General features: G+C 66.4%; 1 protein-coding gene across 23 annotated transcripts in view; it reads right to left on the bottom strand.

Moving 5' to 3' along the window:
• KIF1A (kinesin family member 1A) overlaps positions 1-26887 on the bottom strand; it is a 90687-nt gene that overhangs the window by 41636 nt on the left and 22164 nt on the right. For 9 of the 23 annotated variants that reach the window (XM_060301580.1, XM_060301582.1, XM_060301583.1 and 6 more), the window contains exons 3-23: positions 20600-20676; positions 19341-19520; positions 18541-18606; positions 18000-18178; positions 16814-16925; positions 15481-15558; positions 15175-15240; positions 14712-14729; positions 11246-11321; positions 10204-10282; positions 9416-9558; positions 9017-9043; positions 7656-7867; positions 6684-6763; positions 6364-6439; positions 4116-4195; positions 3731-3837; positions 2754-2837; positions 839-1019; positions 684-756; positions 410-503 (exon numbers count right to left, since the gene is read on the bottom strand). In XM_060301580.1, the coding sequence (XP_060157563.1) occupies positions 410-503; positions 684-756; positions 839-1019; positions 2754-2837; positions 3731-3837; positions 4116-4195; positions 6364-6439; positions 6684-6763; positions 7656-7867; positions 9017-9043; positions 9416-9558; positions 10204-10282; positions 11246-11321; positions 14712-14729; positions 15175-15240; positions 15481-15558; positions 16814-16925; positions 18000-18178; positions 18541-18606; positions 19341-19520; positions 20600-20676 (2088 nt within the window). Of the gene's footprint in view, positions 1-409; positions 504-683; positions 757-838; positions 1020-2753; positions 2838-3730; positions 3838-4115; positions 4196-6363; positions 6440-6683; positions 6764-7655; positions 7868-9016; positions 9044-9415; positions 9559-10203; positions 10283-11245; positions 11322-14711; positions 14730-15174; positions 15241-15480; positions 15559-16813; positions 16926-17999; positions 18179-18540; positions 18607-19289; positions 19314-19340; positions 19521-20599; positions 20677-26887 lie in introns of those variants that run through there. The other 14 variants (XM_060301586.1, XM_060301587.1, XM_060301588.1 and 11 more) reach the window with 3 other exon arrangements.

Here is a 26887-nt window from a genome sequence, read left to right as displayed (position 1 = left end):
GAACACCCTGCCCTTGGGCTGCCCTCGGACCCCCAGCAGCGAGAGGTCAGCCAGTGGGCCGCCCAAGCAAATGCTCCCAAAGCGGGTCCCGAGGTGTGGAGCAGAGACCAGCCTCCCTCGGGCAGGACAGGGGTGAGTGGACGCAGGGCACCCGCCTGGGAGCACCCACCCCGCCCCGCCCTCCTCATGCTCCAGGCCGCCCCTGCCAGAACCAGCGGGTGGGTGCACACACGGGTGTGTGCGTATGCACGGGTGTGTGCTGCTGCAGCTCAGCCTCCCGCATCCTGCCTGCAGACCAGGGACCCCAGGGCAAAGGTGCCAAGCAGCTGACCTGCAGGGAGCAGCCCGGGGCCGCCTCTTTCCTGAGCCCCCTCTGCAGCCCACCCCCACGCGGGACAGGGCCCCTCACCTTCGTCCTCCGGCCCCTCCTCCTCCTCATTCGCCTCCGGGTAGCCCCGGGAGCCCATCTGCTTCTGCAAGGCCTCCAGCTTGCTCTCGTAGTCCTGGCGCAGAAGCGAGGCTGGTGGTCTCCACGTGGACACCCGTCCGTCGTCCCCAGCCCTCCCGCCCGGGCCCGGGCCCAGGGCGCCCGGACGCAGCCCCAGCACAGCAGGCCTCCCCACTCTCCCTGGTTCCACCCATCGGTCCCTCCTCTTTCGGCCTCGAGCGCCCACCGCCCTCACCAGCCTCTGCTGCTCCAGGAGGTAGGTGGCCTCCTCGCGCTCCCGGCGGTACTGGTCCTCCAGCTCCTGCAGCCTGCGAGAGCGTGCGGGGGTGAGGGCGGGCGGGACAGCGGCGGGTGCGGGGGGCGCCCGGGCGGCAGCCCCTGGGGCCTCACCTCTGCTCCATCTCCTGCTTCATGTCGATGCCCTGCTTCTCCAGCAGCTCGCGCTGGGCGAAGGCCCAGTCCACGGGCTCGGCGGGCGTCTCCGCGCAGGGCGTGCGCTCACGCTCCTGCCTTGCCTGCTCAGGGTGGTTGAACCGGAACACGTGGCTCTTTCCCATGATGATGCGGTTTCCTGGGGGATGGAGGCGAGGCCAGAGTTGGTGGACATTTGGCCTCGGCTGGTCTCGGGGGTGAGAGGGGGGAGGAGGAGGGAGAGAGGACGAATGCAGCCGGGGCTGCATCCTAGCACCACCCACCCCTGGGGGGGCCTCCAGCCGCCAGGAGCCGGCCCCCCGGGTCCTGTGCCCGGGGGTCACCCTTGCCCCCGCCAGGGGGCCACCTCCCCCACCAGGACCCGAGCGGGCCTCCCCACTCTCCCCGGTTCCTCCCCTCGGCACCTCCCCTTTCAGCAGCAGTGATGGTGGCAAAACACAGCCTGAGGCTTCTCCACTGCCCCATCCCCTCCAGGGCCCCACGGGTGCCACCCCCCGGGGCCAGCCTGGCCTCCTGCTCCCGTGCCCTGGGCCTTGGCACTCCCCTACCCGAGGGCTGGGCTTGGCCCCCTCCTGCAGGGAGCTTCCCTTCCCATCTGTCCCACCGGCGGAAGCAGGGCAGGGGTCTGCGTGTTTCCGGGGCAGGGTCCACCCTGTCTGCAGGACCCTCCAGGGTGCACCTGTCCCACGAGGGCAGGGCCTGCTGTCTCTGGACAGTCCTGCCGGTGGGGGTCTCTTTGGATGGCCTAGTTTCTCTCCAGCTTTTTCTCCAGGAACCTCGGCTCTGCCTTGCGGCCTGCAGAGCTGGTTCAGCCCCTCTCCCCACAGGAGAACCCGGGCCTGCAGGCTGGTCCTCCCCAGGCCTCCCTCAGCCCCTCCCCCAGCTCCCGAGCTCGGCCGCCCCTCCCAGTCCGGGCCCTGCCCCGGGTGCGCAAGCCCCAGGCCCCATCCTGAAACAACAGGGGGAGAAGGGAGCTCTGGACCTGCCCTTGCCCAGCTCAACTGCCCCATCTCCCGACACTGGCGGCCAGGCGAGGACACCAGCCACTGGCGGCCAGGCGAGGCCCATGAACCCAGGATGCACGGTGTGTCCCTCCCTCAAAGCATCCCTCGGGACCCCAAAGGCAGGACCCTGGGTCCTGGAAGCTAAAAACAAGGCCCTTCAGGGTGGCCGGAGAGGTCTGCACGTCAGGCTGCCAGGCGTCGCCTTCTAGGCCTCCCATCCCCTCTGCACCCCCAGTTGGGGAAGGGGAGGGTCCCCCTCATTCTTAGCAAAAAGTCACCCCAGCCAAAGTTGACACGATGGTCAGTGTTGTGTCAGTTTGGCTGGGCTGGGGAGCCCAACGGTGCACCTACAGTCACGTGACCTCGGGAAGGAGCCCACCCACCGTTGCGCAGGCGGGCCTCCCCCCACCGGGTGAAAGGCCTCAGGAGCTAAACTGAGGCTGCCCTGAGGAGAAAGTCCCGCCTGTGGATTTCAGACGTGCCTGTCCAGCCCTCACCACGTCCTGAGCCAATTCCATTAAATAAATCTCTTGATAGGTGAACAGACAGATAGATAGACAGACAGACATATCTCCAGGTGTGATTTAGAACACGAGGACACGAAGCCAGGGGGCCGGCGTCCGGAGGCCGGTGCAGCGCACACCCCGCTGGCTGTTCCTCTGCTCCACCACGCGCCAGCCCACCGGGGCTCTGGGACAGGCACCCCTGCCCGGAATCCCGCCTCGGCACCCCTGGAGCGGCCTTCTCCCCCCACCCGCCCCGGCCCGTGCGCTGCCCGGCTGGTGGGGGGCGGATTGGGGTGCCGCACGAGCAGGAGGGGCGCGCGTGCAGGGCGGGCGGCACAGGGGCCACCCCTGCCTCCACTGTACCTGACCGCAGGACACTGGGCTCCGTGACTTTCTTGCCATTGACGTAGGTGTCTGCCCCTTCACAGGGCTCCAGGGTCACCACGGCTATAGGACAGATGGGGGCACGGAGAGGACCGTGAGGGGCTGTCCTCCTGGCCACGTCCCCGTCTGAGCCCAGCAAGCCCCACTCAGGGTCGGGGGCAGGGGGCTCCACCCACCTGGCCACCTGCCACCCAGGCGCGGCCCCCACCAGGCCCCTCTCCCCCCTGTGGCACCTGGCTTGGGCCTCGAGAAGCCAGAGGGGCCTCTCAGCCCCTCACAGATGAGGAAAGTGATGTCCCGTCGGGAGGCTCACGGGCCCAAGTCAGAGGTGGGGAGGCCGTGCTGGGTGACCGCCCCGCCCCGCAGGGTCTCCAGGTGGGATGGGAAACAGTGGCTCGCATGTCCCCAGGAGTCCCAGAGCCCCTCCTGCCTTCGTGCCCACCCACCGAGGGGAGAGAGAGCTTTGGGGACGGAATTCTGGGAGAACCAACGTCCGCAACACTGTTTAAGGCCACCCTGAAGTGGCCTGGTCACAGAGGGGGCTTTGGTCACTGGTCTGCCTCCCAGAGGCTGTCCAGACACTTGCCCTGATCTCGGGGGCCGTGGGCACTGGGACAGCCCAGCAGGTGCCTTCTTGAGAAGGAAGGGTCATGCCCAGAACCGGCAGTGGGGATGGAGGCCCGAGGGCAGGCCGGCCAGGGAGATGGACAGATGGCCGCTCCCAGCCCACGGGAAGGCGTGGCCTAAGAATAGCCGTCCCTTCGATCCAGGCTCAGTGCCCTCCTGCCCGTGAGCACCCCAACCAGCCCCCTGTGCAGGGACAGAGCTGCATGTCCCCAGCCCAGCCTTCAGAGCACCTTTCGGGGTGGGGCAGGGGGGCTCCCGGGACTGAGTGGGGAGCCAGGAGGGCCGACACCAGCAGCGCCGGGTAGGGGCGGGGCTGGGGGAGGCCATACCTTCACCGCCCCCTCGGGAGTCGCTCCGGAAGACGCAGTGCTTCTCCTTGATGAAGTGTCCGCTCAGGACTATGTCCTGCCGCTTCTCTGCGCCTTCCCGGCCCACTCTGTGTGTGTGGTGCGGTCGTCAGCGCCGGCTGGACCCAGGGCGCCACGACGCCACCCACTGGCCCGCCTGGCCCCCCTGCAGCCCCCAGCATGCCCAGCTCTTACGGGAAATGCCTGGAGAGCACAAGCGGGGGCCCAGGGGACAGCCCCCAAAGCGGCCTGGCCTGGGGGACCACACTGCCCAGAGGGGCCCACAGCACCCCTGCCGGCAGGCGCCCGGGCTCAGCGGCCCCTCAGTGGGGGAGCCCAGTCCTCCCCTCGCCCCGTCGACCCCCACCTGGTGATCCCATCCTTGATGTAGTAGAGAAGGCACTCGGACATGAGCGGGTCCTCATTCAGGTTGACGAGATGCGGCGTCTGCGGAGATAGAAGGGTCACCTCTCTTCGGGGGGCAGGGGGGGAGCCCGGCCCAGGCTGCCTGCTGCCCTCTCTCTCCCCAGGACCAGATTGCCACCCACCCTAGGCCTGGCCTCTCGGGGGACACAGTATCCTCCCAGCCTGGCAGAGAGGAGAAGACTTTGATGGGGACTCCAGAGTCTTGGGAGGACAGCTGCCAGGCGGCACGTGGGGGGCTGGGCTTCGGGAGGGGCTGGGACCCCAGCTCTGAGCACGTGAGTGCCCAGGGAGTGCTTGGAGGCTATGGTAGGCCCTTGGATGTGCAGGGCAAGGCTGGGTCTCATGGGGCCTGGGCCTGGTCCTCCATCCTAAAACGGGGCTGCAGGTCCCCATTCCAACCGGGGCAGCCAGGAGCTGAGGGCCCTGGGATTAGGACGCTGGGCAGGGAGGGGTCGGGCCCTGGACGCCAGGGAGCAGAGAGGCTGTGATAAAAGTCCCCTGAGCCACCCAGGTCAGACGCCTACACCTGTCCTAACCACGGCTCTACCAAAGCATGACCCAAGGCCAAGGTGACCGCTTCCCGCAAGCTGCCCCGTCTGAGCGCTGCCCTTGGCTCCCCACCCCAGCCCGTGCCCAGGGCAGCCACTGCAGGCTCTGTCCACTGGGCCTTGGACCAGCACCCCCTCTCTTCACTTTCTCCACTGCTCTCACCCGGGGTCTCTGGGCCCCGACACTTCCTGACCTCACACCCAGTCCCGGGCAAGGATCCTGCAACATGGCGGAGGCTGGAAGAGCTTCCTGTCTGTTCCCCACCTGGCACCTTGGGCCAAGCTGCCCCCACTCTGAGCTACAAACCCCTCTGACACCCCTGCACAGGGCTGTGGACACCTGGTCATCAGACACAGGACAGGCCATCCACAGCGGCCCCTTCCCCTGAGCACAGAAGGCATCCAGCCAGGAAGGGCCTGTGCTCCCTCCACGGGGCCGAGCGGGGGACCCAGCTGGCCCATGTGCTTCTCCAGAGTCCAGTGGGGACCCCACTGTCCTCCAGAGGAAGTGTCCCTGGTGGTCCCGAGGGCCGCCCTCCCACTCCTGGACAGTGTCCAGACCCGGGGCCACCAGCAGATCCCTCTGCCACCAATGAAGCCAAAGGACTGCACAGCCAGTGTCCCCAGCTTCGCCTGCCCGCCCCGGGGCACTGCACCCACTGACAACGCAACAGCTCAAGAGCGAAGCATTCCAAACGGAAACCAAAGGCCCATCCGACAGGCACTGAGGCAGGACCCCGCCAGGGCGCCACCTGCTCCCCGCCCTGCCGAGGGCCTCCCGGGCACCCCTCCTCCCTGCTTCTGGGCCTCAGCTGCTCCCTGGGCCGGAGTGCGTGGGTGCAGGAGAAGCCTGAGGAGCCCGGCCCTGTCCCCAGGGAGCAGGCACCCTAGCGGATGTGCCCATCCTACCAGCGCCCCGTGCTCCTTTCCCTTGGGGCCCCAGTGGCTCCGTGGGGCTCCACGTGCCGCCAGCTTCGCAGGCTGGCGAACGAAGAAACCCTTTGCTGGGGTGAAAGGTCAGCCAGGCAGCAGGGGCAGGGCCTGCGGAGTCCCGTGCTGGCGTCAGAACAGACGCCACTGCCTTCCAGGCAGGCTTCTGGGCTTGAAGCTAAGCTCCTAAGGGCTCTGAGGGTCTGGCAATCTTGGGGGTGGGGGCATGGGGGTGGGGGTCTGGGTCCTAGAATCACACAGAGACTTTTCCCCTGATGTTCATGCTTCGCCCCATCTGAGCTACTGAACAGGGGGCGGTGCTCTGCTCCACTTGAGGGCCGGGGCCATGGGCAAGCTGGCCTGGGTGGGAGAAGAGGGGTCCCTGCTGGGACAGCCAGACCCTGCCCATGAGGGCTACAGGCTCCTGGGGGGTCCAGGCCCCACCTGTTTCAGGACCCCGTCCACCCCTCAGGCAGCTAAGTGACCTCTCTGACGTCCTAAGGCCATAGGGACATCCCACCATGAGGAGACAGGGTCTAGGCTCCACACAGGGAAGGGAGGGCTGCGGGTGAGCCTGGCCGGGTGCCTGGAGCCGCTCTCCCTGCTCCCAGGAGGACCCTGCTGACCTTCCAGGAGCCGACACCTGCCAAGGGCCGCAGGTCCCCCAGCCCTGTCCACATCGGGGCAGCCCAGAGAATGGCCGGCTCCTACCTTTTTGGGAGAGAACACCCCCAGGGTGCCGCCGTCCTCCCTCATGGCCACGCCCATCTCGGCCAGCAGTGCTTCCCTGGGGGATAGAGCAGGGGTCAGCACCCGCACAATCTTTCATCTGGTCAGTGAGTTCAGGTGTCCACTTGAGGAACTGGTCCCCTGACTGGGGATCGGCTCAGTGGGGCCATTGGTGACAGCGGGGGGCGTGTCACTGGATGAGAGGGGACGGGTGTGTCCTGCACTGGGCGCGGCCACCCCTGGGTGCAGGAGCCGAGAGCTGAGCACAGGGCTGCTGCCGGCCCCCAGCCCGCACCGCCCACCTCTCCATCCGGATGGCTTCCGTCCGCCGCAGCTTCTCCTCCCAGGTCTCATTGAGCTCAGCGATGATCTTCTCCGTCTCCTGGGGAGCAGACAGAGCAGAGCGAGGTCAGCGCGGGGGGCAGGCAGTGGACAGAGGCCTGCGTGCCAGGCAAAGGAGAGACGAGTAGCCGGGCCTGCAGGGTCCAGCACCCCAATTCCCAGGTCCATCCAGACTGCTCGAAGTCTGAAAGGTCAAGGTGAAGGGCTGAGGGCTAAGACGTGCAAAGGACGCGTGTCTTTGCTGTGGACACACAGAGAACAGAGGGAAAGGCAGAATAAGCCCAGAGGGAGAAACAAACACGCAGGGAGACGCTGACACCGGTTCTGAGGCTCGCGTGCCCCTGGACCACGGGTGAGACGGACGACACTTCCCACACCAGCACCGCCTCCCCGTCTCCTTCCCAGCCCCCGCATTCCAGTGGGCCTCTGTACCCCAGGTCCATCCCGGGTGGACGCCTCCCACACCTCAGGTGGGCCCTACGCCCCAGGGTGGCCGCACAGCCCACCCCCTCATCAGCCCGGGTCTGGCGCCTGTGCCGTTGTCCCCTCCGTCTGGGCTCGCCGTCCGCCACTCACACCCGGCACCTTGTACCCACTCGCTGAAGGAAGCCAGTAACCCTAACTCTGAACGCAGGCCGCCGTGGCCAGGCCGGGAGGGTGAAGACCATGCAAGAGCAGGTTTAAGCACGGAAACCCGGGAGGGAGGGCGCAGAGGCCCTAGGACCCCCGCCCTAATCAGCAGACGGGCCCCACGGTCCTGGACAGGGTGCACCGACCCCCTGGACGGGGTGCTTGGGGTCGGGGGCCGAGACGCCCCCCGTGCCCCCCTGCATGGCTCACTTCGCCTCTGACCAAGCACCTCCGCCTGCGACCATCCAGGAGGAGGGGTCTTGGCCTAGCGCCCACCAGGTCCGAGCCCGGCCCTGCCTCACCTTCAGCCTTTCTATGGCCTCTTCACTGCCCGGGGCAAACAAGATGCGCTCGTGCAGGCTGGACACAGAGGCGGCACGGCTGGACAGGGCCGAGAGCGAGGACGACGGGCTCACACCCACCAGGGCGTTGGTCACTGTGGAGAGATTGTCAGGGACTGCACTCAGCTCCACCCCGCCACGGTTACAGTTACTGTTCTCAAGGTCGGACACGTCTACGGGAGGAAGCGGGGAAGACAGACGGGAGGAGAGAAAAGAAAGACCAAGTTGGGAAAAAGCAAGAGGCAGGTGAAGAGAAGGTAGCAAGCAGGGACCAGGAGCTGGGCACCCGCACGAGCACATGCACTGCTGCCCCTGCCACGGTGCGGCTGCGCCACCAGGTCCCTCGGCATCCCCGCCAGGGCCTCCGCTCCCCCCCCCGCACACATGCCGAGCCTGCGGGCCACCGGCGTCCCTGCCCCCCTGCCCCCCTTCCCACTGCCCTTTGCTGCCACTGCCCAGCGGCCCCCCTGCACCCAGGCCCTGACTCTCATCCTCATCCTCTCCGCCCCTCGAGCCCGCCACCCACCAGCCTGCCACGCACCCCGAGCTGCGGGCGCGGGCGGTGCTGTCCGCCCCGCCGAGCGGCCTGGCCGAGCCGTGGACTGTGGGACCTCCGAGGGAGCCCACGCTCCTCCACCCCAAGAAGCTGCTCTGGGCCCCCCGCCACCCCAGCCTCCCTGCCCCCCAAGGCCTGGGAGTTGGGGCTGACGCAGCCCCTGGGGCGGGAGGTGCCCAGGCCCCTCCTGGCAGAAGCAGACACACAGCAGGGCAGCGGCAGACATAGGACAGCACGGGCACTGCGGAAACTGAGGGCGCCCTGTGGCCCCTGGGGTGGGGAGGCCCCAGCGCGTGCTCCTGCCCGGGGAGCCGGGCCCACAGCCGGCGGGAGACGCAGGCTGGGAGGACCTGGCCGCATTCACACTCCTGGCGTTTCCAGGGGAAGGGGCCTCAGGGTGGGTGGGGTCAGAGGGGGGCCAGAGCCAGGAGTCGGGGATGGACCCGGCCCTGTGAGCTGTCCCAGCCTCTGCTGACATTCAGGCCTGTAGGAGCATGGCGGGCAGAGAGCCTGACCCCAGCCGCGCTCAGCCTGAGGCCTTGGCTGCCCCACGCCTCCCGGTTGCCTCAGTTTCCCAGCAGACGCGAGGGTGAACCAGGATCACGGCTCGCAGGGTGCCGTGAGAGAGAGGGCTCAGGTCCCCCAGACCCCGGGGGGGAAGGCCAAGGAGGGGTGGGTGCGCCCCGCCCCCCCACCGTGCTGCCCTAGGTCCCGCGGGGCTGGGCCGAAGCAGGGATGCGCAGAGAGCAGCGGAGGGGATACACACATTTGGGTCCTCCGGGCACAGTGTTGGCTAAGGGGGGGAGGCGAGGGGGAGAGACAGAAACAGAAGAACAGGTTTGTCTCCAGAGGGCGCCGTCGCAGGCCGGGCATCAGGTAGGGGGGTGGTGGTCTTCAGCGGGACGGGGGGACAACCCCGGCACCGCGGCCGGCCGCTGTGGCTTCCGGGGAGACCGTCACCGGCCTGCTTGGGCCAGCGGCAAACCCGAACCATGCAGCTCCCCAGGCCCAGTCCAGAACCCCGGCCCCCCACCCAGCGGTGGCTCTGCCTGGAGCCCGGAGCAGAGCCTGGGCCTCGGACCAGAGGGGCCGCGAGGGCAGCGGGACCTGCCCCAGCCCCGCAGCCCCGCTGCCCTGGCCAGGACGGGCGGGCACGGACACTCACTGTCGGCGATGTCACCGAGCCCCTGGGCGTACAGCAGGTCCCGCAGCCGCGTCACCTCATCCTTCAGCTCGCGGATCAGCTTGTTGTTGGGGTCCTCGTTGATGACGGCGTTACAGCGGATCTGCTTGGCCCGGTCCGCGTACCTGGGTGGCAGAGGGGGGCTGGGGGCTGTGCTGCCCGGCGGCCAAGGGCACCCGGAGCCCCGCCTGCGCCCAGCTGCAGGGGCATCTCCGACAGGGAGTCACCAGGGCCACTGACCTACGGGGGGCTTGCCACTTGGGGAAACCGAGGCCCCGGGAGGGGAAGGGACGGGGTGGAAATTTCTGCACACGGCGAGGCCTCCGCGTTTGGACTTGTGGTCCCAGGTGGACGCTGCGAATCTAACCTGCACTCCAGTCCTTTGCTGGGGCAGCCAAGAGGCCAGAGCGCCGAGCCCGGCCGCCAAGCTGCTTCCCGCAGCCCGGGACGGCCCCTGGCCGGAGGGACCTTCAGACATGCCTGCCCCCCCGTGGCTCGTTAAAAACCCCGGCGGCTCTGTGGACCACGGGTGGGGGCGAACCGCTCAGCCCGCGAGCCCAGCTCTCCTGGTCAGGTGGCAGGGCCCTGGGCCACTCGAGGCCACACGCGGTGGGAAATGGAATGGGGCCCGGAAGCACCAGGTGCCCTGCCAGCCATCTGGAGCCTAAGAAGTCCAGGTGAGCCGGCCCTGCAAGGAGGCACCCGGAGGATCCACTCCCGCCCAAGCCGGCTGGTGGGGGACAGGGAGGGTCCACGCCCCGCGGACACACCTCAGGGTACTCAGCGTCTCATCGTAGTTGATGTCTGCGGGGCTCAGCGCCGCCACCATCGCCGTCCGCGAGTTCCCACCTGTGGGAGGAGAGCAGGTGGTCCCAGAGGAGGGTCAGCCCCGCTGCTGCGCCCCCTGCCCTCCGCCCGCACAGGCGTAGCTGGGAGGTGAGCAGACAGCAGGCGGCCGGCCTCCCTCACCGCGCCGGGCACCCTGCTCACTTTTCGTCTACATAAAACCATGCTTTTCCGACGTTTGGGGTCACATTACAACCAACAGGCCTCCCCCTCCCCATAATAAAGAGAAAAGTTGTGGAGAGTTTTATGGCGTTTACTACAAGGACTGTTTCTGCTCCATAAACGTTTCACTTTTATCCTTCTTATTTGATACGTTTCTTAACGTTTCATGTCAGATTCCCAGCTCGGGTCACGTGGATCCCAGCATCAGGAAACGCACGGACCCACAGGGACCTGTGTCCCGGGGACCACATCCCCAGGGTGTGGCCTCCAGCAGACTGCGAGGCGATGCCGCGAAGGGCTCGGGGTGCCATGCTGTGAAGGGCCTCCCCACCCACCCTGGGGCGGGACCTGGGTGTGGCCCTGGGGCAGAGGCCTCCGTCCAGGCTGCATCTCAGGTGAAGGGACACTCACTCCTGTGACTCTCGCGTCCTCTCTTGGGGGCCCACCTGCCCCCGGGGTCTCCCATCTGCCCTCTCCTCCACCGGGAGGCCGGCCACTGCACCCGACGCTGGCCCGAGCCGCGGACCAGCTAGGCTGGTTCTGGGGTGCAGGGTCAGCCAGCCGGGGCTCCCCAGAATCACCGAGGCCCAGAGGGTGGGTCCTGGCTCAGGAGCGCTGACACAGTGTCTGCTCATGTGCAGCCCCAAGGGCCATCCGGGTCCCCGGGCCTGGCGTCGTTAACCTACTGCTGACCCCTGGCCCGGGCCCCCGGAGGAGCCCCCGGGCTCGCTGCACAGCCCGGGAAGCATGGGCACCCGCCCAGGCCGGGGAGGACGGCGGCGGCCGGGCCGGGCGAGTCCTCACCCAGGTTTTCCCGGAGAAGCCAGGTCAGCACCGAATCTCTGTAGGGAATGAAGTCTGTCTTCTTCTTTTTCTTGTTCTGCGGGAGAGGAGCGTCCAAGGTCAGCCCCGAGCCGCCGCAGGGGGAGGGAAGAGGGGCTCGAGCACGGGTGTGTCCCCGAAGTCCAGGCGCCTGGGGCTCGGGGTGGGGCTGCTCCCAGGGCCTCTCCGCCCCCCAGTCCCAGTGCCTCCGCTCGGGCTGCGACCAGGGACTTGCTAGCACGTTCCGGCCTCCCCCCTCCTCCGTCGCCACAGTGTGTCTGGGCCACACGGCCGGCCGAGCCCGGGCGGGCTGATGCCAGGGGCCGGGGCCAGTGCGTCCTCGCTCCGCGCCGTCAGAAGGACCAGCGCGAGCCCATCGCCCCACAAACACCGCCAGCAGCTCTGCTGACGGAGGGCAAGAGGCCCCTCGCCTGCAGGAAGCCCTGCGGGGCCCCTCCCCGTGCACGCGAAGCCGCCTGCGCCTGCGCCAGGCCCGGGCCCGTCCCGCCTAAGCGGCTCCAAAGCCCCCAGCAACCTGGTCCCCCTCGGCACCCGCTACCCCCGTCAGGACGGGGCTCCCGCGGGCACCACCAAGCGCGGCGCGGGGGCTTCCCCGCCTCCCTCGTTCGCGCACGTTTTTGCCTCAGGAGCGTCTGCTCGGCAGCCGCAGCGGCCCCCAGGGCCCCGCGAGGGCGTTCCTCAGGGCACAGACGCATCACCCGGAGGGGAGCCTGCAGGGCCCGCGAGTCACGGACGCTCCGAGACCCGCCGCTGGGGGGCGGCTCCCCCGCGAGAGCAGGTGTGGTGGCGTCTGGCCACCAAAGCGCAGCTTCCTTCCCACCGCAAGCTTGGGGGGTGAGGAGACTCCACTTCCACCTTGTGCTTAATCATTTGACCCCTGAGGGTGAATTCTCTGCCACGTTTGTCACGCTCCTCGTTCCCACAGTAAATGCCCCACGGTCACCCGCTCACCCCATGAGGAGCCCAAGCGGCGCCTCTGACTTGGTGGCTCCCTCCACTCCGCCCGCCCGGCCACGAGTGCCTCAGCTCCAGGACCTTCGCCGCCCCGACCCTCCGCCGTCCTGCCGGCCACCGCAGCCGCCCCTCCTGCCAGTGGCTCCTCACACGGCAGCCCGAGGGCGCAGCCAGCTGCAGTCAGTCTTCCTGAGCCTCCGGCCAACCCATGGCCGCTTCCGCTAGATCACAGTCAGCTGCTTCCTGGTGACGCTGTGGAGCGGGTCAGGCCCGGCCCTCTGGCCTCATCGCCCACGGGCCCCCACGCTCCCGGCTCCAGGCGCTGAGCCCCCAAACTGGTCTCGCTCTGTTCCTGCAAAGTCTCCATCGCAGCCCCTCACAGTCCCTTCCTATTTCCATCACACGGTTCCCCACACAGTTCCTCACATAGTTCCTCACACGGTTCCCCACACGGTTCCTCACACGGTTCCCCGCACGGTTCCCCACACGGTTCCTCACACGGTTCCTCACACGGTTCCCCACACGGTTCCTCACACGGTTCCTCACACGGTTCCCCACACGGTTCCCCACACGGTTCCTCACACGGTTCCCCACACGGTTCCTCACACAGTTCCTCACGGTTCCTCACACAGTTCCTCACATGGTTCTTCACACCGTTCTACATGGTTCCTCACAGTTCCTCACATGGCTCCTCACAGTTCCTCACACGGTTCCTCACACGGTTCCTCACACAGTTCCTCACATGGTTCTTCACACCGTTCTACATGGTTCCTCACAGTTCCTCACACAGTTCCCCACATGGTTCTTCACACCGTTCTACATGGTTCCTCACAGTTCCTCACATGGCTCCTCACAGTTCCTCACACGGTTCCTCACACGGTTCCTCACACAGTTCCTCACATGGTTCTTCACACCGTTCTACATGGTTCCTCACAGTTCCTCACACAGTTCCCCACATGGTTCTTCACACCGTTCTACATGGTTCCTCACAGTTCCTCACACAGTTCCCCACATGGTTCTTCACACCGTTCTACATGGTTCCTCACAGTTCCTCACATGGCTCCTCACAGTTCCTCACACGGTTCCTCACACGGTTCCTCACACAGTTCCTCACATGGTTCTTCACACCGTTCTACATGGTTCCTCACAGTTCCTCACACGGCTCCTCACAGTTCCTCAAACGGTTCCTCACACGGTTCCTCACGTAGTTTCTTACACAGTTCCTCATAGTTCTACACAGTTCCTCACACTTCCTCTCACACCTCCACAGTCTCTCACAGTCACACCCAGCTCCTCACACACTTCAGCACACAGTGCCTCCCAGTTCCACTCAGAGCTTCTCAGAGCTCCCACAGGTTCCCTCACGCACTTCCACACGTCTTCTCACGCGTCCCCACACAATTCCACACGCATGTCCCTCACAGGTCCTCACACCACCTCCCACACTTCCTCTCACGTTTCCACAGTTCCCCCGAATCCGCACGCTTCCTAACGATTCTGCTTGTCGTTGCACATGTTCCCACACGCTCCTCACACCTTCTTGCACAGGCCCCCTCCCAGGCCCCACCCCACGCTGTTCCTCACAGCCCAGGTTCCGCACGGCTCTCTCCCCGCCACACGCAAGACCTCACACGTCCTCACGTGTCTCCTCACACAGCAGGTCCACACCTAGCTCCTCTCGCAGCTCCTCACGGAGCCCCTCACAGTTCCCGCTGTGCTGCAGCTTCACTCGCCTCCTCACGCAGAGTCCCTGCACAGAGCGTCACGCTTGCAGCACAGCTCTGCACACAGTTCCTGCCAGTGCCGCACACATGCCCGCGCCTGTCACACGTGGCCCTTCAGCCTTCACGCAGCTCCTCGCAGCGCCCAGAGTCCCTCCGCCTCCTCACAGAGCTACCCGCTCGCTTCCCCCGACACGGTCCACGCTTGCCTACAATTCGTCACACAGCCCATCACACGGGTCCTTCGCATTTGCCCCCAAAGCGTCTCACGCTTCCTCTCACAGCCTCGCCCGGTGTCGCGGTCCGCGCGCTCTCTCCGCTCCTCACGGAGCCCCTCACGGCGCTCCTGGGACCCCCGCCACCGCACGCGCCTCCTCCCACCGCTCCTCACACAAACCAGGCTCTTCCACCTCAGCGCGTCACACGCTCGGCGGGCTTCCCGCCCGGTGCTTCCTCCCCCGGGGTGCTCCCCAGCCCCCAGCCCCGGAGCCACGACGCCCCCGGCCCCCCAGCCACGCGGGCGGGAGGCCACCCTCCTGCTCAGGGTCACCCTCGCAGCCCCGTTCTGTCCTCCACGAGGCTCCTCGCCGTTCATTCACCATGATCTCAGTTCCCGCCATCTCTCATCCACCCCCGCGGGCTGCTCTCCCCGCACCGGCCCCGGCCCGGCTCTGCTTCTCAGGCACCCCCCGCCCGCCCGAGAGGGCTGAGACCCCCCCCGCTCCCCGAGAAGCGAGGAAGAAGATGCTTACCTTGTTGGGCCCAGAGTCCTGCAGAGGCAAAGACAGGGTCTGAGGACGGAGCACGCCGGGCCCAGGGGCAAAGCGGTGGGGGGAGCCCGAGCCGCCCGAGCCCCCCGCACTACACTGCCTCCCCTCCACCGCCCCCCAGGCCCAGCCCCTCAGCCCGGGGGTCCCGGCTCCTCCCGACAGCCCGGGGGCCACCCAAGGCCCCTGCCCCGCCCGCAGCCCAAGGCCGCCCCCAGGGCCCTGTGGGGAGGCGGCACGTCCCCATTTCACAGGTGGGACAACTGAGGCTCGGGGGAGGGACAGGGTCGTGGCTCCATCTCCAGCCCGGGGACCCCCTCACCTCCAAGCCTCTGGGCTTTTCCGTGAACCTGGCCCCACAGCAGGGACAGGTGGCCGCTCCCGGCACCTCCCCAGCAGGGCCCCCCACCCCCGAGGCCACCCGACCGCAGCGCTTGGAGCCGCTCACCATCTCGGCCAGCGCGGAGATGACCTTGCCCAGGGTGGTCAGGGACTTGTTGATGTTGGCCCCCTCCTGCGCGGGCAAGACGAGGCCGGGCGTCAGGAGGCCTCAGGCCCCTCGCTCCGGCAGGACCGGGCCTGACCACTCGGCCCTGATGGAGACCCAGCGCCCAGCCCTGCACCGTTGACCCTTCCCGCTTCCCCGTCCCACGAGAGCAGGGGCAAAGGGGGCGACCACCCGAGACGCCCTGCAGCCACTGGGCGCCAGGCCCCTCCGGCAAGTCGGTGGGGACCCTGGTGGGGGCGGCCCTACCTTGAGGCGCGTGCCCTTGGCCCCCGTGGAGTCGGCCCGCTCGCTCCCGGCCAGGTCCACCAGGCTGACTTTGCTCACCTGCGGGGACACGTGTGTCACGCGCAGGAGCTGTGACGCTGCGTGGCCCCCGCCTCCCCTGGGTGCGGCCTGCAGGGGCCCCCCTCCCTGGGGCCGGAGCGCCCAACCCTGCGGAGCACAGCGGCCCTGCTCTCAGCTCCTCTGAGGAGGAGCCCACCTTCCCTGGGAGGCTGCACGGCCTCTGCCCCGGGCACCTGGCACCCAGCTGTTCCCTGCCTGCTGGCCGCTCGTCACCTGCACGTCACTGTCGCTATCACCCGTTCCACAGACCAGGCTCACCGTGTGGTGGGATTTGAACCTGGCTCCGGGAGCCCCTTCCCCCACTGCCCGCTGCCCCCGGAGCCGCCCGGGCACTGGGCAGGGGCTCCCTCCCCAGCACTCGCCCAGCCCGGGCTAGGCAGACACATGCACCCAGGGAAGCCCAGGGCTGCGGGCAGGAGTCGCCTGGTGGGCCTGCCCGCTGCCCTGAGCCCGAGGGGTGGGAGCTGCAGGCAGCCCGCAGCCAGGCCCCCGGGAGGACGGCGCCAGGCCGGGGTGACCCAGCCTCATCGGGGACTGAGCACCCCGAGCTCCCCCAGCCACTCTGTGGACCTCAGGGTGCTGCCCCCGGGAGCAGGGCCTGGCTGGCAGGGTGCCCAGTCAGAGAAATCGAGATGCTTAGGGTCAGAGCCACGGAGGGCGCCCGCCCTACTGCCCCTGCAGCGCCCACAGTCAGCGTGTCTGGATAAAGGCCCCAGGAGACGAGGCGCCTGCCTGGGTCCACTGACAAGGCCAAGGCTCATGGGAAAGGCATCTGGGGCGGGGGCAGTGGGCAGGGCCGCTCAGCACAGCCTCTCCTTTGTGCTCACAGATGCCGGTGCCCACGGGGTGAGGGGCACCCCCAGCCTGCACCAGGGCCCACGGCCAGCCTGTGACGGGCACTCACAACCTGCGGCCTTCGACACCGCCCTCCAAAGGCCCCCGAGGCGCCTCCGGCCAGTGGGGCTGCCCCGGAGACGTCCCTCCTTGGGCCTACAGTCTCCACCATAACCGCCTGGCAGGAGGCTGTTCCAGGGTCCACGGCCCCTCCACTCAGTCCCTTCCCCAGCCACGTGGCGCCAAACACCGAGAAGAGGTGGTCTCGCAGGGCTGGCCAGCCCCTCACCGAAGCCCGGGCTGGGCAGGGAACGGCCCGCGCCCACGCCTCATGGGCCGGCACCCGGCTGGGCCTCCCCACCCGCCGGCCCGGGGCCCCGCCCGCCGAGGCTGAACTCACTTTCTCTGTGGTGATGTTGGTCTCTGCGTCATGGCGCTTCTGCGTGAAGATGATGTTGAAGACGGCGTGGGAGCGGCTGCTGGTCTCGTTCATGTTCGTGGCCGCCACGGTCCTGGGGAACAGAAGCCACACACTGTCACCCAGGGTCCCGTGGTCGGGCGTGTGGGCCGCTGGTGCTGCCGGCCCGCTTGACCAGGTCACTAGACGTCAGCTCCCCGGGCTCCCGGGGCCGCCCTGCCCGGCCTGGTGGCGACCGTGCCTCCTGTAGGGCTCGGGCAGGGCCCACACTGCCTGCCCCACGGCGTCCGGTGCGGCTCCTTCGGCCCCGACTCGAGCCTGGCACTCGGGGCCCCGTGACTGGGGATGTCCTGCTCCCAGGGGCTGAGCAGAGCCCCCTGGGCGGCGGCCTGCAGGCTGTGACGTGGAAAGGCCCCCAGAAGGGAAAGGGGGCTCTACTGTCCATCCACACCGGCCAATCCGGGGAGGGCCAGCACAGCCGTGGGGGAGAAGGCCCGAGGCTGCCAAGTGGAGGCCAGTGGTTGGTCCCGATGTCGCCGCCGTGCAGAGCCCCCAGGGAAGCCCCCAGGCTGGGCTCGCTGCCCGACAGCTGCCTCCACAGAGGTGGAAGAGCCCCTGGGGACCCCTACTGAGTGCAGGGTAGGCCACTGGCCAGGGATCCTCACCCTCCCGCGAGTCCCTGCGTGGCAGAAGGCAGGGGGACTGTTGCCACGACAACCAGGGCAGACCCTCCTAGGCTGGGAAGCCCAGGGCAGCGTGGTCACGGAGACCAATAGCTCGTGGCCGGCAGCACCTTGTGGCCGACCCTCCCCACATGCCCCTGTCCAGAGGGCCATCTGCCCTCCAAGCAGGCAGGGCTGGTCCTCACAGCCTGGCCCCACCCAGGGCAGCCACCACCCCCCAGGGCGCACAGCCTGACCCCCCACGAGGAGCAGACCCTGTGTAGGCGACAGCGTCCCCTTCCTGGGGGAGCTGGAGGCCCCCATGGGCTGGCATGTGCCCTTGATGTCCTTAGGCCCACGAGGCCCACACCTCCATGGGGGCTGCTGGACAGACCCCATGGGGATACCAACAGGCACCCCAAGGACAGGTGTTCCTCGGAGAGACTCGGAGCTGCGCGGGTGGGAGGGGGAGGGCAGGGAGGGTGGGCACGTCACCCCGCACACACCGGGCCTTGTTCCCTGAGTCCATGAGGTCCTGGATGTCATTGTAGGAGGTGACAGCCAGCTTGGACAGGTCCTCCACGTAGGGCCCCAGCAGCGGGTGCTCCCTCACGCGCAGGTTGCCCTTGTTCTTGGGGTTCAGGAGGTCACGGACACGCTCGCAGTAGATCTCCATGTAGCTGACCTGCGGGGCAGCGAGGACATCAGGGACCTCTGGGGGGGGGAGCACACGGTGCGGCCAGGCCCCCCGCACGAACATGTCAGTGGGGGTGTCAGCCCACCCCCTGCCTGGCCCTCCCCACACACAGCCGTGCCGGGGGCTCACCCAACACGGTCACAGCGGGGCCACCCGGGCCACGCAGCTCGGAGCAGCTGCTCAGCAGACACTGCAGAGCGGACACTGCCCTTCGCTCCTGTGCCCGGCGTGGGCTGGCACGTTTGCCACATGCACGCGTGAATGACAAGCTAAGGGCACAGACCGGTGGCGGGCACTGGCTTTAAGTCAGTAAAGCCACGCTCCGAGGGACGGGTGACGGAGAGCCCTACCTCCACGGAGTAGGACATGTTGTCGTTGGTGGTGTCGTTGATTCGGGAGAAGAGGTCCTCACAGAGCTGCAGGGACAGAGCACACCACCAGACGTGAGGCTGGGCTGTGCCCAGAGCCTCACCCCTCGAGGTGCTGTGGCCCCTGCGACCCAGGCTGGACTCTGCTCTCCCGGGCCCCTCCCGCACCCTCCCGCTCCACCTTAAAGGCACTGAGACGGCCTATAGCCAAGGAGCCACTGTCTTCTGCTAACTCGGGGGCCCCCCAGCTGACGTCTGATCCCCTCCTGTTCCTTGCATCATCCTTGCCTGCATGAGGTGGAGGGTCTGCCATGCGACAGACCACCCAGCACTCTCCCCTGCCCTGACCAGGTCAAGTACTGACCAGCTCAGGTTCAGAGACCCACCCCGTGGGCGTCCCCTTGTCCCGGGCCTCTCCCTGCCGGGAACTCCAGCCCTCACAGCCCTCCCAGGAAGAGTCGGCCCCTACCAGCAGCTGTCCCAGCCTCCCTGTCTTATGGGTGTGACCATGGTGGGCACTGCCCAGGCCTGGGGCCCTCCCGCAGCTCCCCACCCTCGGATCTGGGTCTCCAGCCCCTTCACAGCCCGTCTGCCCCACGCTGCCCCTCCTGCCCTGCCCTCCCCGCCACCCCCATGCTTTACCTTCCCTCCCGGCCCCCTGCTCTCCCGGGTCTCAGCTTGTGCTCGCCTGCCTGTCCTGCCCTCACCGGGTCCCCCCGCCCGCTGCGTGCCTGCGGGATGATGCCCTGCTGGTCCCCCTCACCGGCCCCCCCACCACGTGCCTGCGGGATGATGCCCTGCTGGTCCTTCTCCTGCTTGCCCATCATGGTGTAGGACTTGCCGGCCCCGGTCTGCCCGTAGGCGAAGATGCAGACGTTGTAGCCCTCGAAGGCGTGCTGCAGCATCTCCTCGCCAATGTCGCGGTACACCTGCTTCTGCGAGGCGTAGTTCATGTCTTCCGGCTGCGGGACAAGGAGGGTAGCAGCTGCAGGGGGCTGGGCCTGCCGTGCTGGGCTCTCGGCCCACGATGTTCACTGAGAGACTGCGTCGCACCCAGGGCCTCCGGGCGCCAGGGCCACAGCACCGTGGGGAGGGACGCCTGCCCGGCCCATCCACTCACAGGAGACCCGGAGAGGGGAAATAGTCCTGCCTGGGAGGCAGCTTCCGGAGGGAAGGGTGGGAGGAGCCAGCCAGTCTAGGGCCAGACAGAGTGGAAGGGCATTTTAGTAGTGGGAAGAGCATGTGCAAAGGCCCAGAGGCGGGGGTACATGACGTGGTGCTCAAGGTAGCAGCTGTGGGGGTGACGAGGTGGGGCTGGAGAGGCAGCAGGGCAGGGGCCCAAGGAGTCCATGGTCCTGGCTATCACCCCTGGACGCTGTCCTGAAGACAGCGGTCACTTTAGGCAGGCCCAGGATTACCCTGACGACGTGAGGGGCGGGGCTGGATGGGGAAGGTGAAATGGGGAGCCCTGGGGCCGTCCCAGGACCAGGCGCTCAAGGTGTGACCCTAGGTGGCCCTGGCCCTGGGGCAGGCGGCCTGGACACCTTCTCAGGTTCAGGAGGCTGGGGGATGGGAGGACTGGTGTAGGCCCAATGGGGGATGTGGAGGCGCAAGGTCCGGGGCTCTCCCAGGCTCCAGGGGGCGGGGGAGGGCGTGCAGGGGCTGGCGCCAGGGGGGCAGCTTCCGCTTCGGACACCGAGCTTGGGGTGTCTGGGGAAGAGGAGAGGCTGGCAGGCAAACGGCTGTACGGCTAGGACCCTGGGAAACTGCCCCCAGTGGGCTGATGGCCCCTTGGTCCCTGCCGCAGCTGGGCAGTGTGTGTCACAGCTCACACAAGGCGGCTCAGGAAAGCAGGTCCCTCCCCACAGGCCTCACACCTGTGCCCCCACCTCCCAGTCGGCCCTGCAGAGGAGCGGGGTGGTCCCTCGGCCCATTGGCGCAGAGAGGTCAAGGCGTTGGCTGAGGGCCGCACAGCGGGCAGGGCTGCGCTGGCACCCGCACGGCAGCAGCCCACCCCCTGGAACCCCAGCCCTGGGCTTACCGAAGTGTGTGACCAGTAGGAATAGTCGAAGCTGAAGCTCTTGGGCACCTCCTTGGGCTGTTTGGGGTTAACGATGGCTGCGGGGAGGGGACAGGCATGGCGCTCAGCGCTGTGCTGCAGGGACAGGCTGACCCTGGATGCGCCCGCCCGAGGGGGACCCCAGGGCAGGGAGGCGGGGTCCTCAGAGGCCTTGGCCCCAACAAAGCCAGCCCCCATGCCAATGGGCAGCGACAAGGGCCCTGTTTCCAGGCAGACCAGCCATCTCTGCCCCCTACCCTGTCTGACCTCCCCCCAACCCCCGCCAAGGCAGCCCAGAACAGTCCCTTGGCACAGGCACTGGGTCAGACCTCGAGCCCCTGGCCCGTCCCACCTCTCGGGTCCACACCCCACTCCCCCCCAGCCCAGGTCTGTCTTGTCTGCCCTGCATGCGAGCGCTGGGAGGTGCAGCACAGTCACAGCCGCGTCCCTGCTGCTTTGGGGCCCCATCACGCCCGCGTGCTCATCCATGTCGGGGGCGTGCTGGCTGTCCCCCCGCAGGGACACCACACGTGTCCCTCCTCCTGCCGGGGCACCTGCAGGTCCCGTCCAGGTTGCTCTCAGGGGCTGTGGGACTGTCCTCTGCTTAGGTCCTCTCCCAACCCGTCCCCCTCCTCCAGCAGCTGCACCTGGGCTGGCAGGAGGCGGTGCTCACAAAACGTCGGTTCATCAAAGGAGGAGCAATGCCACCGGCACACACCGCCGGGCCTGCTGGGCACCCCGGGAGCCCCCCAGGCAGGGCTGAGGCATCCCATGTTCCCAGGCCCTGGACAGGTCTCGGCTCCCTGAGGCCCGGGCCCAGCGGGCGGCACGTCTTCGGTGGCTGGGCAGAAGGGGCTGCGGCCCCCGCGCCCGCCAGGCTGCCCTCTGGGACGCTGTCTGAACCCCCGATGTCTGTGTGGGTAGAGGACCCCGAGGACCCCCGAGGGCCCACCTGGCCGGGGGTTTTCACCTCCACCAGGAACTTGGGCTGTCCTGGTGGGCGAGGGCTCCAGGCCACCGCTCCACGTCATCCCATCTGAGGGCCACATTCCCCCACCTACTTGGAGATGAAAGACATGTCTGCCAACCCCTTGGACTGGCTTTCCCCAGCTGCAGTGGGCTGGGGGCCTCGCCTCTCTGGACTCCAGGACACCCCACCCTTCCCCACCAGCACATGTCCAGGGTGACCTGTAGCTCACACCAAGGGGACAAGCCCTGGCCCTGTTGCAGCTGAATTCTACCCCTCAAAATTCACATGTTGAGTCCTAACCCCCAGGACCTCAGAATGTGACCTTACTTACATACTTGCAGACGTAACTGGTAAGGATGAGGTTATACTGGAGTCAGGTGGGCCCTAATCCAACATGACTGGTGTCTCATGAAAGGGGAAATTTGACACAGACTCACACGTAGCGTGGAGGCCATGTGAAGGGGGAGGGGGAGACTGGGATGGTGCTTCTGCAAGCCAGAGGATGCCGGCATTGCCAGAAAACCACTCGGGGCTGGAGAGGCAGGGAACGGATTCTCCCTCTGGACCCCAGAAGGCACCAACCCGGCGACACCCTGATCGGGGACTTAGCACCTCAGGAGCTGCCACCTAAGCCGTCCAGTCCACGGTGCTCTGCTCCGGAGCCCTGGGACGCTGGGACTCCCACAGCCTCACCCCACTCGGTAGCTGCCCCGGGCCACGGCTTGGCGGGCAGGAGCCGACCGGCTCTGGGTCCCAGACCCCAGGCTTTATGGGTTCTGGGAGATGACCCGGCACCCTCGGGAGGCCGGCAGGAGGGAGCAGGTGACTGACCATCACAGCCCTTTCTTTGGAGCCGAGGGGGGTCACGTCCATGCTGGCCCCAGGAGTGAGGCTGAGAGGAGACCTCGCCATCCCGGTTTCAACTCCTGCTGGACCTGGGGATGCGGCCGCCAGAACCCGAGCACGGTAACGCCGGCGCCATGGGAACGACAGTCACGGCATCTCCGGAGCGCAGGCAACCTGGGCAGGGCCCCCGACGGCGCCCACCAGTGCCCCACCTCCACCCACCCCACCCAGCCACTCCTGCTCGCGGGCTGCGACACCTGCCCCCCCGCTGACCTTGCTCTGACTGTGTCCTGGTGCGGGGCGTCTGCTGTATACCCTGTGTGGACCGGGAGCTCCCTGACGACCCCCCCACCAGGGACGGGGCACGGATGTGCTCAAGGAACGCTGGGTGGGCAGGGGACAGCCGGCTGCGAGGGTCAGTGAACGCGGAGTGGGCCACGAGGAGAGCCCGCAGTGGGGACCACCAGGCAGAGCTGCTCTGGCCCGCGGGAACTGCTGTCACCTGCCCCCTCCCCCTTGGGCGGGGTCCCCTGGAGTGGCTCTGACCCCTGCCCTGGTCCTGACCCCCAGGTGTCCTGCGGGGGTCCTGTGGTGTCTCCGTGATCACAGATGGGGTTCTGCGCTCCAGAGGGGACGGCGCTCCCCAGGTTCCACCCCAGGCCTGCTCTCCACCGACGCCTGGGAGCCCTCACCAGGGCGACCTGCCTGGACTAGGCCTGGACGGCAGCCCCCTGCCGGCACTGAGGCGATTTGGTGGCGAGGGGCTTCCCGGGCAGCTCTCGGGTCGCTTCCTCCCGTGGGTTTGAGGAGGGGGACGGGACCGCGGGCTGTTGAGCGGGGGGCTCCGTGCCCTCTGCCCCTGCTGCAGGAGCACAGAGGACAAAGGCGACAGCTGGGAGGGCCCAGCTTGAACAGGGGGCGGGAGCAGCTAAGCAAGGGAAGCCGTGTCCTCAGAGCCTGAAACCCCACAGCCGCGTGCGGCGCCCGCCCTTCTGGGAGCCGTGGCCCAGCTCTGCGGAATTCCACGGGTCTGTGGTTAAACCCTGGGTAGCTTGCACCGTGGGGAGAGCACTGACACCACGGAAATCGGCAGACAGGGTGTGTGTGTGTGTGTGTGTGTGTGTGTGTGTGTGTGTGTGTGTGTGTGTGTGTGTGTGTGTGTGTGTGTGAGAGAGAGAGAGAGACAGGAGAGAGAGAGCGAGCGAGGGGCCTCGTGAAAACGGAGACCGAGACCTCAGTGTCGGGAGTCTCGGGGACGTTCTCAACACGGGGCCGTGCCGGTCCTCATGAGCCCTCAGCGACGGCTCCTCCCACTGACCTGACTTGGCCCCCACGCTCCACGCCCCCGGCAAGGCCCCCCACGCCCGTCACTGCCTGCCTGACTGCGATCTGTGGCCCTTGTCACCGGCCCGTCTAGTTCCATCTCCGTGTCCCCACTGGAGCGTCACCCCCAGGGCAGTGAGAGCCTCTGCCCTGCTCCGTGGGGCCCGATGCCAGGAGTGGAGCCTGGTGCAGGCTGGAGCTCAGCGATGTGTGCTGACCTGACCCCACCAGGCCTCGTTTCCCCACCTGGACCGTGGGAGCACCTCAGCCCTGAGGGGCTCAGGCAGCCCTAACCCCAACCCTGACCCTGACCCTAACCCTGACCCTAACCCTGAGGGGCGCAGGCAGCCCTAACCCCAACCCTAACCCTGCAAGTGGAGAGCCCGTCGCGACTCTCACGGTGGCCCCCGGGGAGAGGCCGCTCAAGGCAGGGAGTACAGGGGCATCTTGGCCTGGGGCCAGCCAGTGGCGGCAGGCCCCCAGCACCGTCGGCCAAGGCTGCTGACCAGGACTCTGCTGGCCCCCGGGGTCCGTCCTTTGACACCACGTGTGTGGAGCCGTTCCGCTAACAGAAAGGCCTGCACCGCGTCACCACCTCCTGGCAAAACCAAGCTGCCTGCTGTGGACTCCCAGGCCCAGTCTCACTGTATTTGGAGCCCAGAACATTCTAGAATAGTGATGGCAAATGGGGCCGACTTCTCGGATGGGTTAGGTTTTGAGACCGCACGGGGGCTGCTGGTCAGTAGGGTCCCGGTGGACCTTCCAGAATGGTGGTCCATTCCCTGAAAGCACACACTGGGCCCAGCTTGCCAGGGTCCAGTTGGAAGGCTGGGGGCCCGGCCCTGAAGACATCACCCTGTGGTTTTGGGCGGGTCCCTCCCCTCCAGGCACTGTCCTGGGTTGAACAGTGTTCTCCCGGAACCTCAGACAGTGACCTTATTTGGAAATAGGGTCCCAGCTATAGGGACAGAAGCACACATCACATACAATTTGGCTCACAGAACTGCTAGATTTGCCGTGTTTCAGATGAAGAGCGCTGTTATCAAGGCCATGATTACAGGATAAGAATTTAAACCGACTTTTAAGCGTTCTAATTTCTGTGTCACAGTGGAGATTCCGGGTGGCACGTTCCAAGAACTGGGGTCTCCTGCTGTGCCCCTCGTTTTGAGATTCAAGGAGTACGTCACCGCCCCCGCTGACAGGGCTGGCAGATCAGCTCCTACCCTGACAAAACGACCGTGAGCTGCTGCCCAAACCCAGCTCCTGTGAGCCTCTGCCTCCGGCCGGCTCTGGAGCCGCCTGCCCCGCCCTAGCCCCTGGCCCGGGACCCCCCGGAATAGAGCTCACCCCGCCCTCCGACGCCACTCCTCAGGCAGGCTTCCCTGTGCTGGGGGCTGCCTCTCTCTGTGTCTGTCTGTCTCTCTCTGTCTCTCTTTGTCTCTGTCTCTCTCTGTCTCTGTCATTCTCTCTGTCTCTGTCTTTCTGTCTCTCTCTGTCTCTCTGTCTCTCTCTCTGTCTTTCTGTCTCTCTCTTTATTTCTTTCTGTCTCTCTCTCTCTATCTCTGTTTCTCTCTCTGTCTCTCTCTCTCTCTGGTCTTTCTCTCTGTCTCTGTCTCTGTCTCTAACTCTGTCTCCCTCTATCTCTCTCTCTGCCTCTGTCTGTCTCTCTCTCTATCTCTCTGTCTATATCTCTCTCTCTGTATCTCTGTCTCTCTCTCTCTATCTCTCTCTCTGTCTCTGTCTCTCTATCTCTCTGTCTCTGTCTCTGTCTCTATCTCTCTCTCTGTCTCTCTATCTCTCTCTCTGTCTCTGTCTCTGTCTGTCTCTATCTCTCTCTCTGTCTCTATCTCTGTCTCTGTCTCTCTGTCTCTGTCTCTGTCTCTATCTCTGTCTCTATCTCTCTCTCTGTCTCTGTCTCTCTGTCTCTTTCTGTCTCTGTCTGTCTCTATCTCTGTCTCTGTCTCTGTCTCTGTCTGTCTCTATTTCTCTCTCTGTCTCTCTGTCTCTATCTCTCTCTCTGTCTGTCTCTGTCTCTGTCTCTATCTCTGTCTCTATCTCTCTCTCTGTCTCTGTCTCTCTGTCTTTCTCTGTCTCCCTCTGTCTGTCTCTATCTCTCTCTCTGTCTCTCTCTCTGTCTCTATCTCTCTCTCTGTCTCTATCTCTGTCTGTCTCTATCTCTCTCTCTGTCTCTGTCTCTGTCTCTATTTCTCTCTCTGTCTCTCTGTCTCTATCTCTCTCTCTCTCTGTCTGTCTCTGTCTCTGTCTCTATCTCTGTCTCTATCTCTCTCTCTGTCTCTGTCTCTCTGTCTTTCTCTGTCTCCCTCTGTCTGTCTCTATCTCTCTCTCTGTCTCTCTCTCTGTCTCTATCTCTGTCTGTCTCTATCTCTCTCTCTGTCTCTGTCTCTGTCTCTGTCTGTCTCTGTCTCTCTCTCCGTCTCTGTCTCTCTCTGTCTCTCAGGCCCCAGGTGGATCAGAAGTTCCCCTGAGTGCAGCCCGCCATCATCTCCAGCTCTTTGCTTCTGTGACACCTGCCCCACCCTGTCCTGGACCGCCCCCAGGTTCCAGGGGAGACACAGGGTCGGCCTCTGATCCTTTGTTCTTTCTGTCCATTCTACAGGTTCCCGTAGGGTTTGGTCACCTGTGAGCCCCTCAAGCTGAGACCCCCAGCTAATGTCTAAGGTGGCAACTATGCCGCTGGGGCCTGACCCAGCATGGACGGGGATTCTCACAGCCATTCCTGATGTCCTGGGTCACCCAACAGCGATGTGGCCGCAACCCTATCAGCTCCTCGTGCAGATGCCGCCTGCCCACCCAGGGTCACGCTCCCACCTGCGGTCACAGTCCCTGGCTTCCCACCTTAAGGCTTGAGTCACACCTCCTGAGCACTTTCTCCAGCCTCGAGGGGGCCAGGCTGGAGATACAAGAGAGCCAGGACCTGAACGGACCCTCCGCCCGCGTTGGGCAGCAGCTGAACAAGACCCCCAGCTTCCTGGGGAGGACAGCCCAGAGGTGCACTCTGTATTCAGAGGGTCCCAGCGAGCTGAGCCCCCGCTGCCCGTGGCGGCCACCTGCTCACCTGCTGCTTCGCAGCTTCTGCACCCCCGCAGTGCATCCAGGGACCACCTCCCACA

The sequence above is a fragment of the Globicephala melas genome, chromosome 7 (assembly GCF_963455315.2).
Source record: "Globicephala melas chromosome 7, mGloMel1.2, whole genome shotgun sequence".
Classification (NCBI taxonomy): domain Eukaryota; kingdom Metazoa; phylum Chordata; class Mammalia; order Artiodactyla; family Delphinidae; genus Globicephala; species Globicephala melas.
The sequence above is the reverse complement of the archived record's forward strand: the minus strand, read 5'-3'. Positions and strand labels throughout refer to the sequence as shown.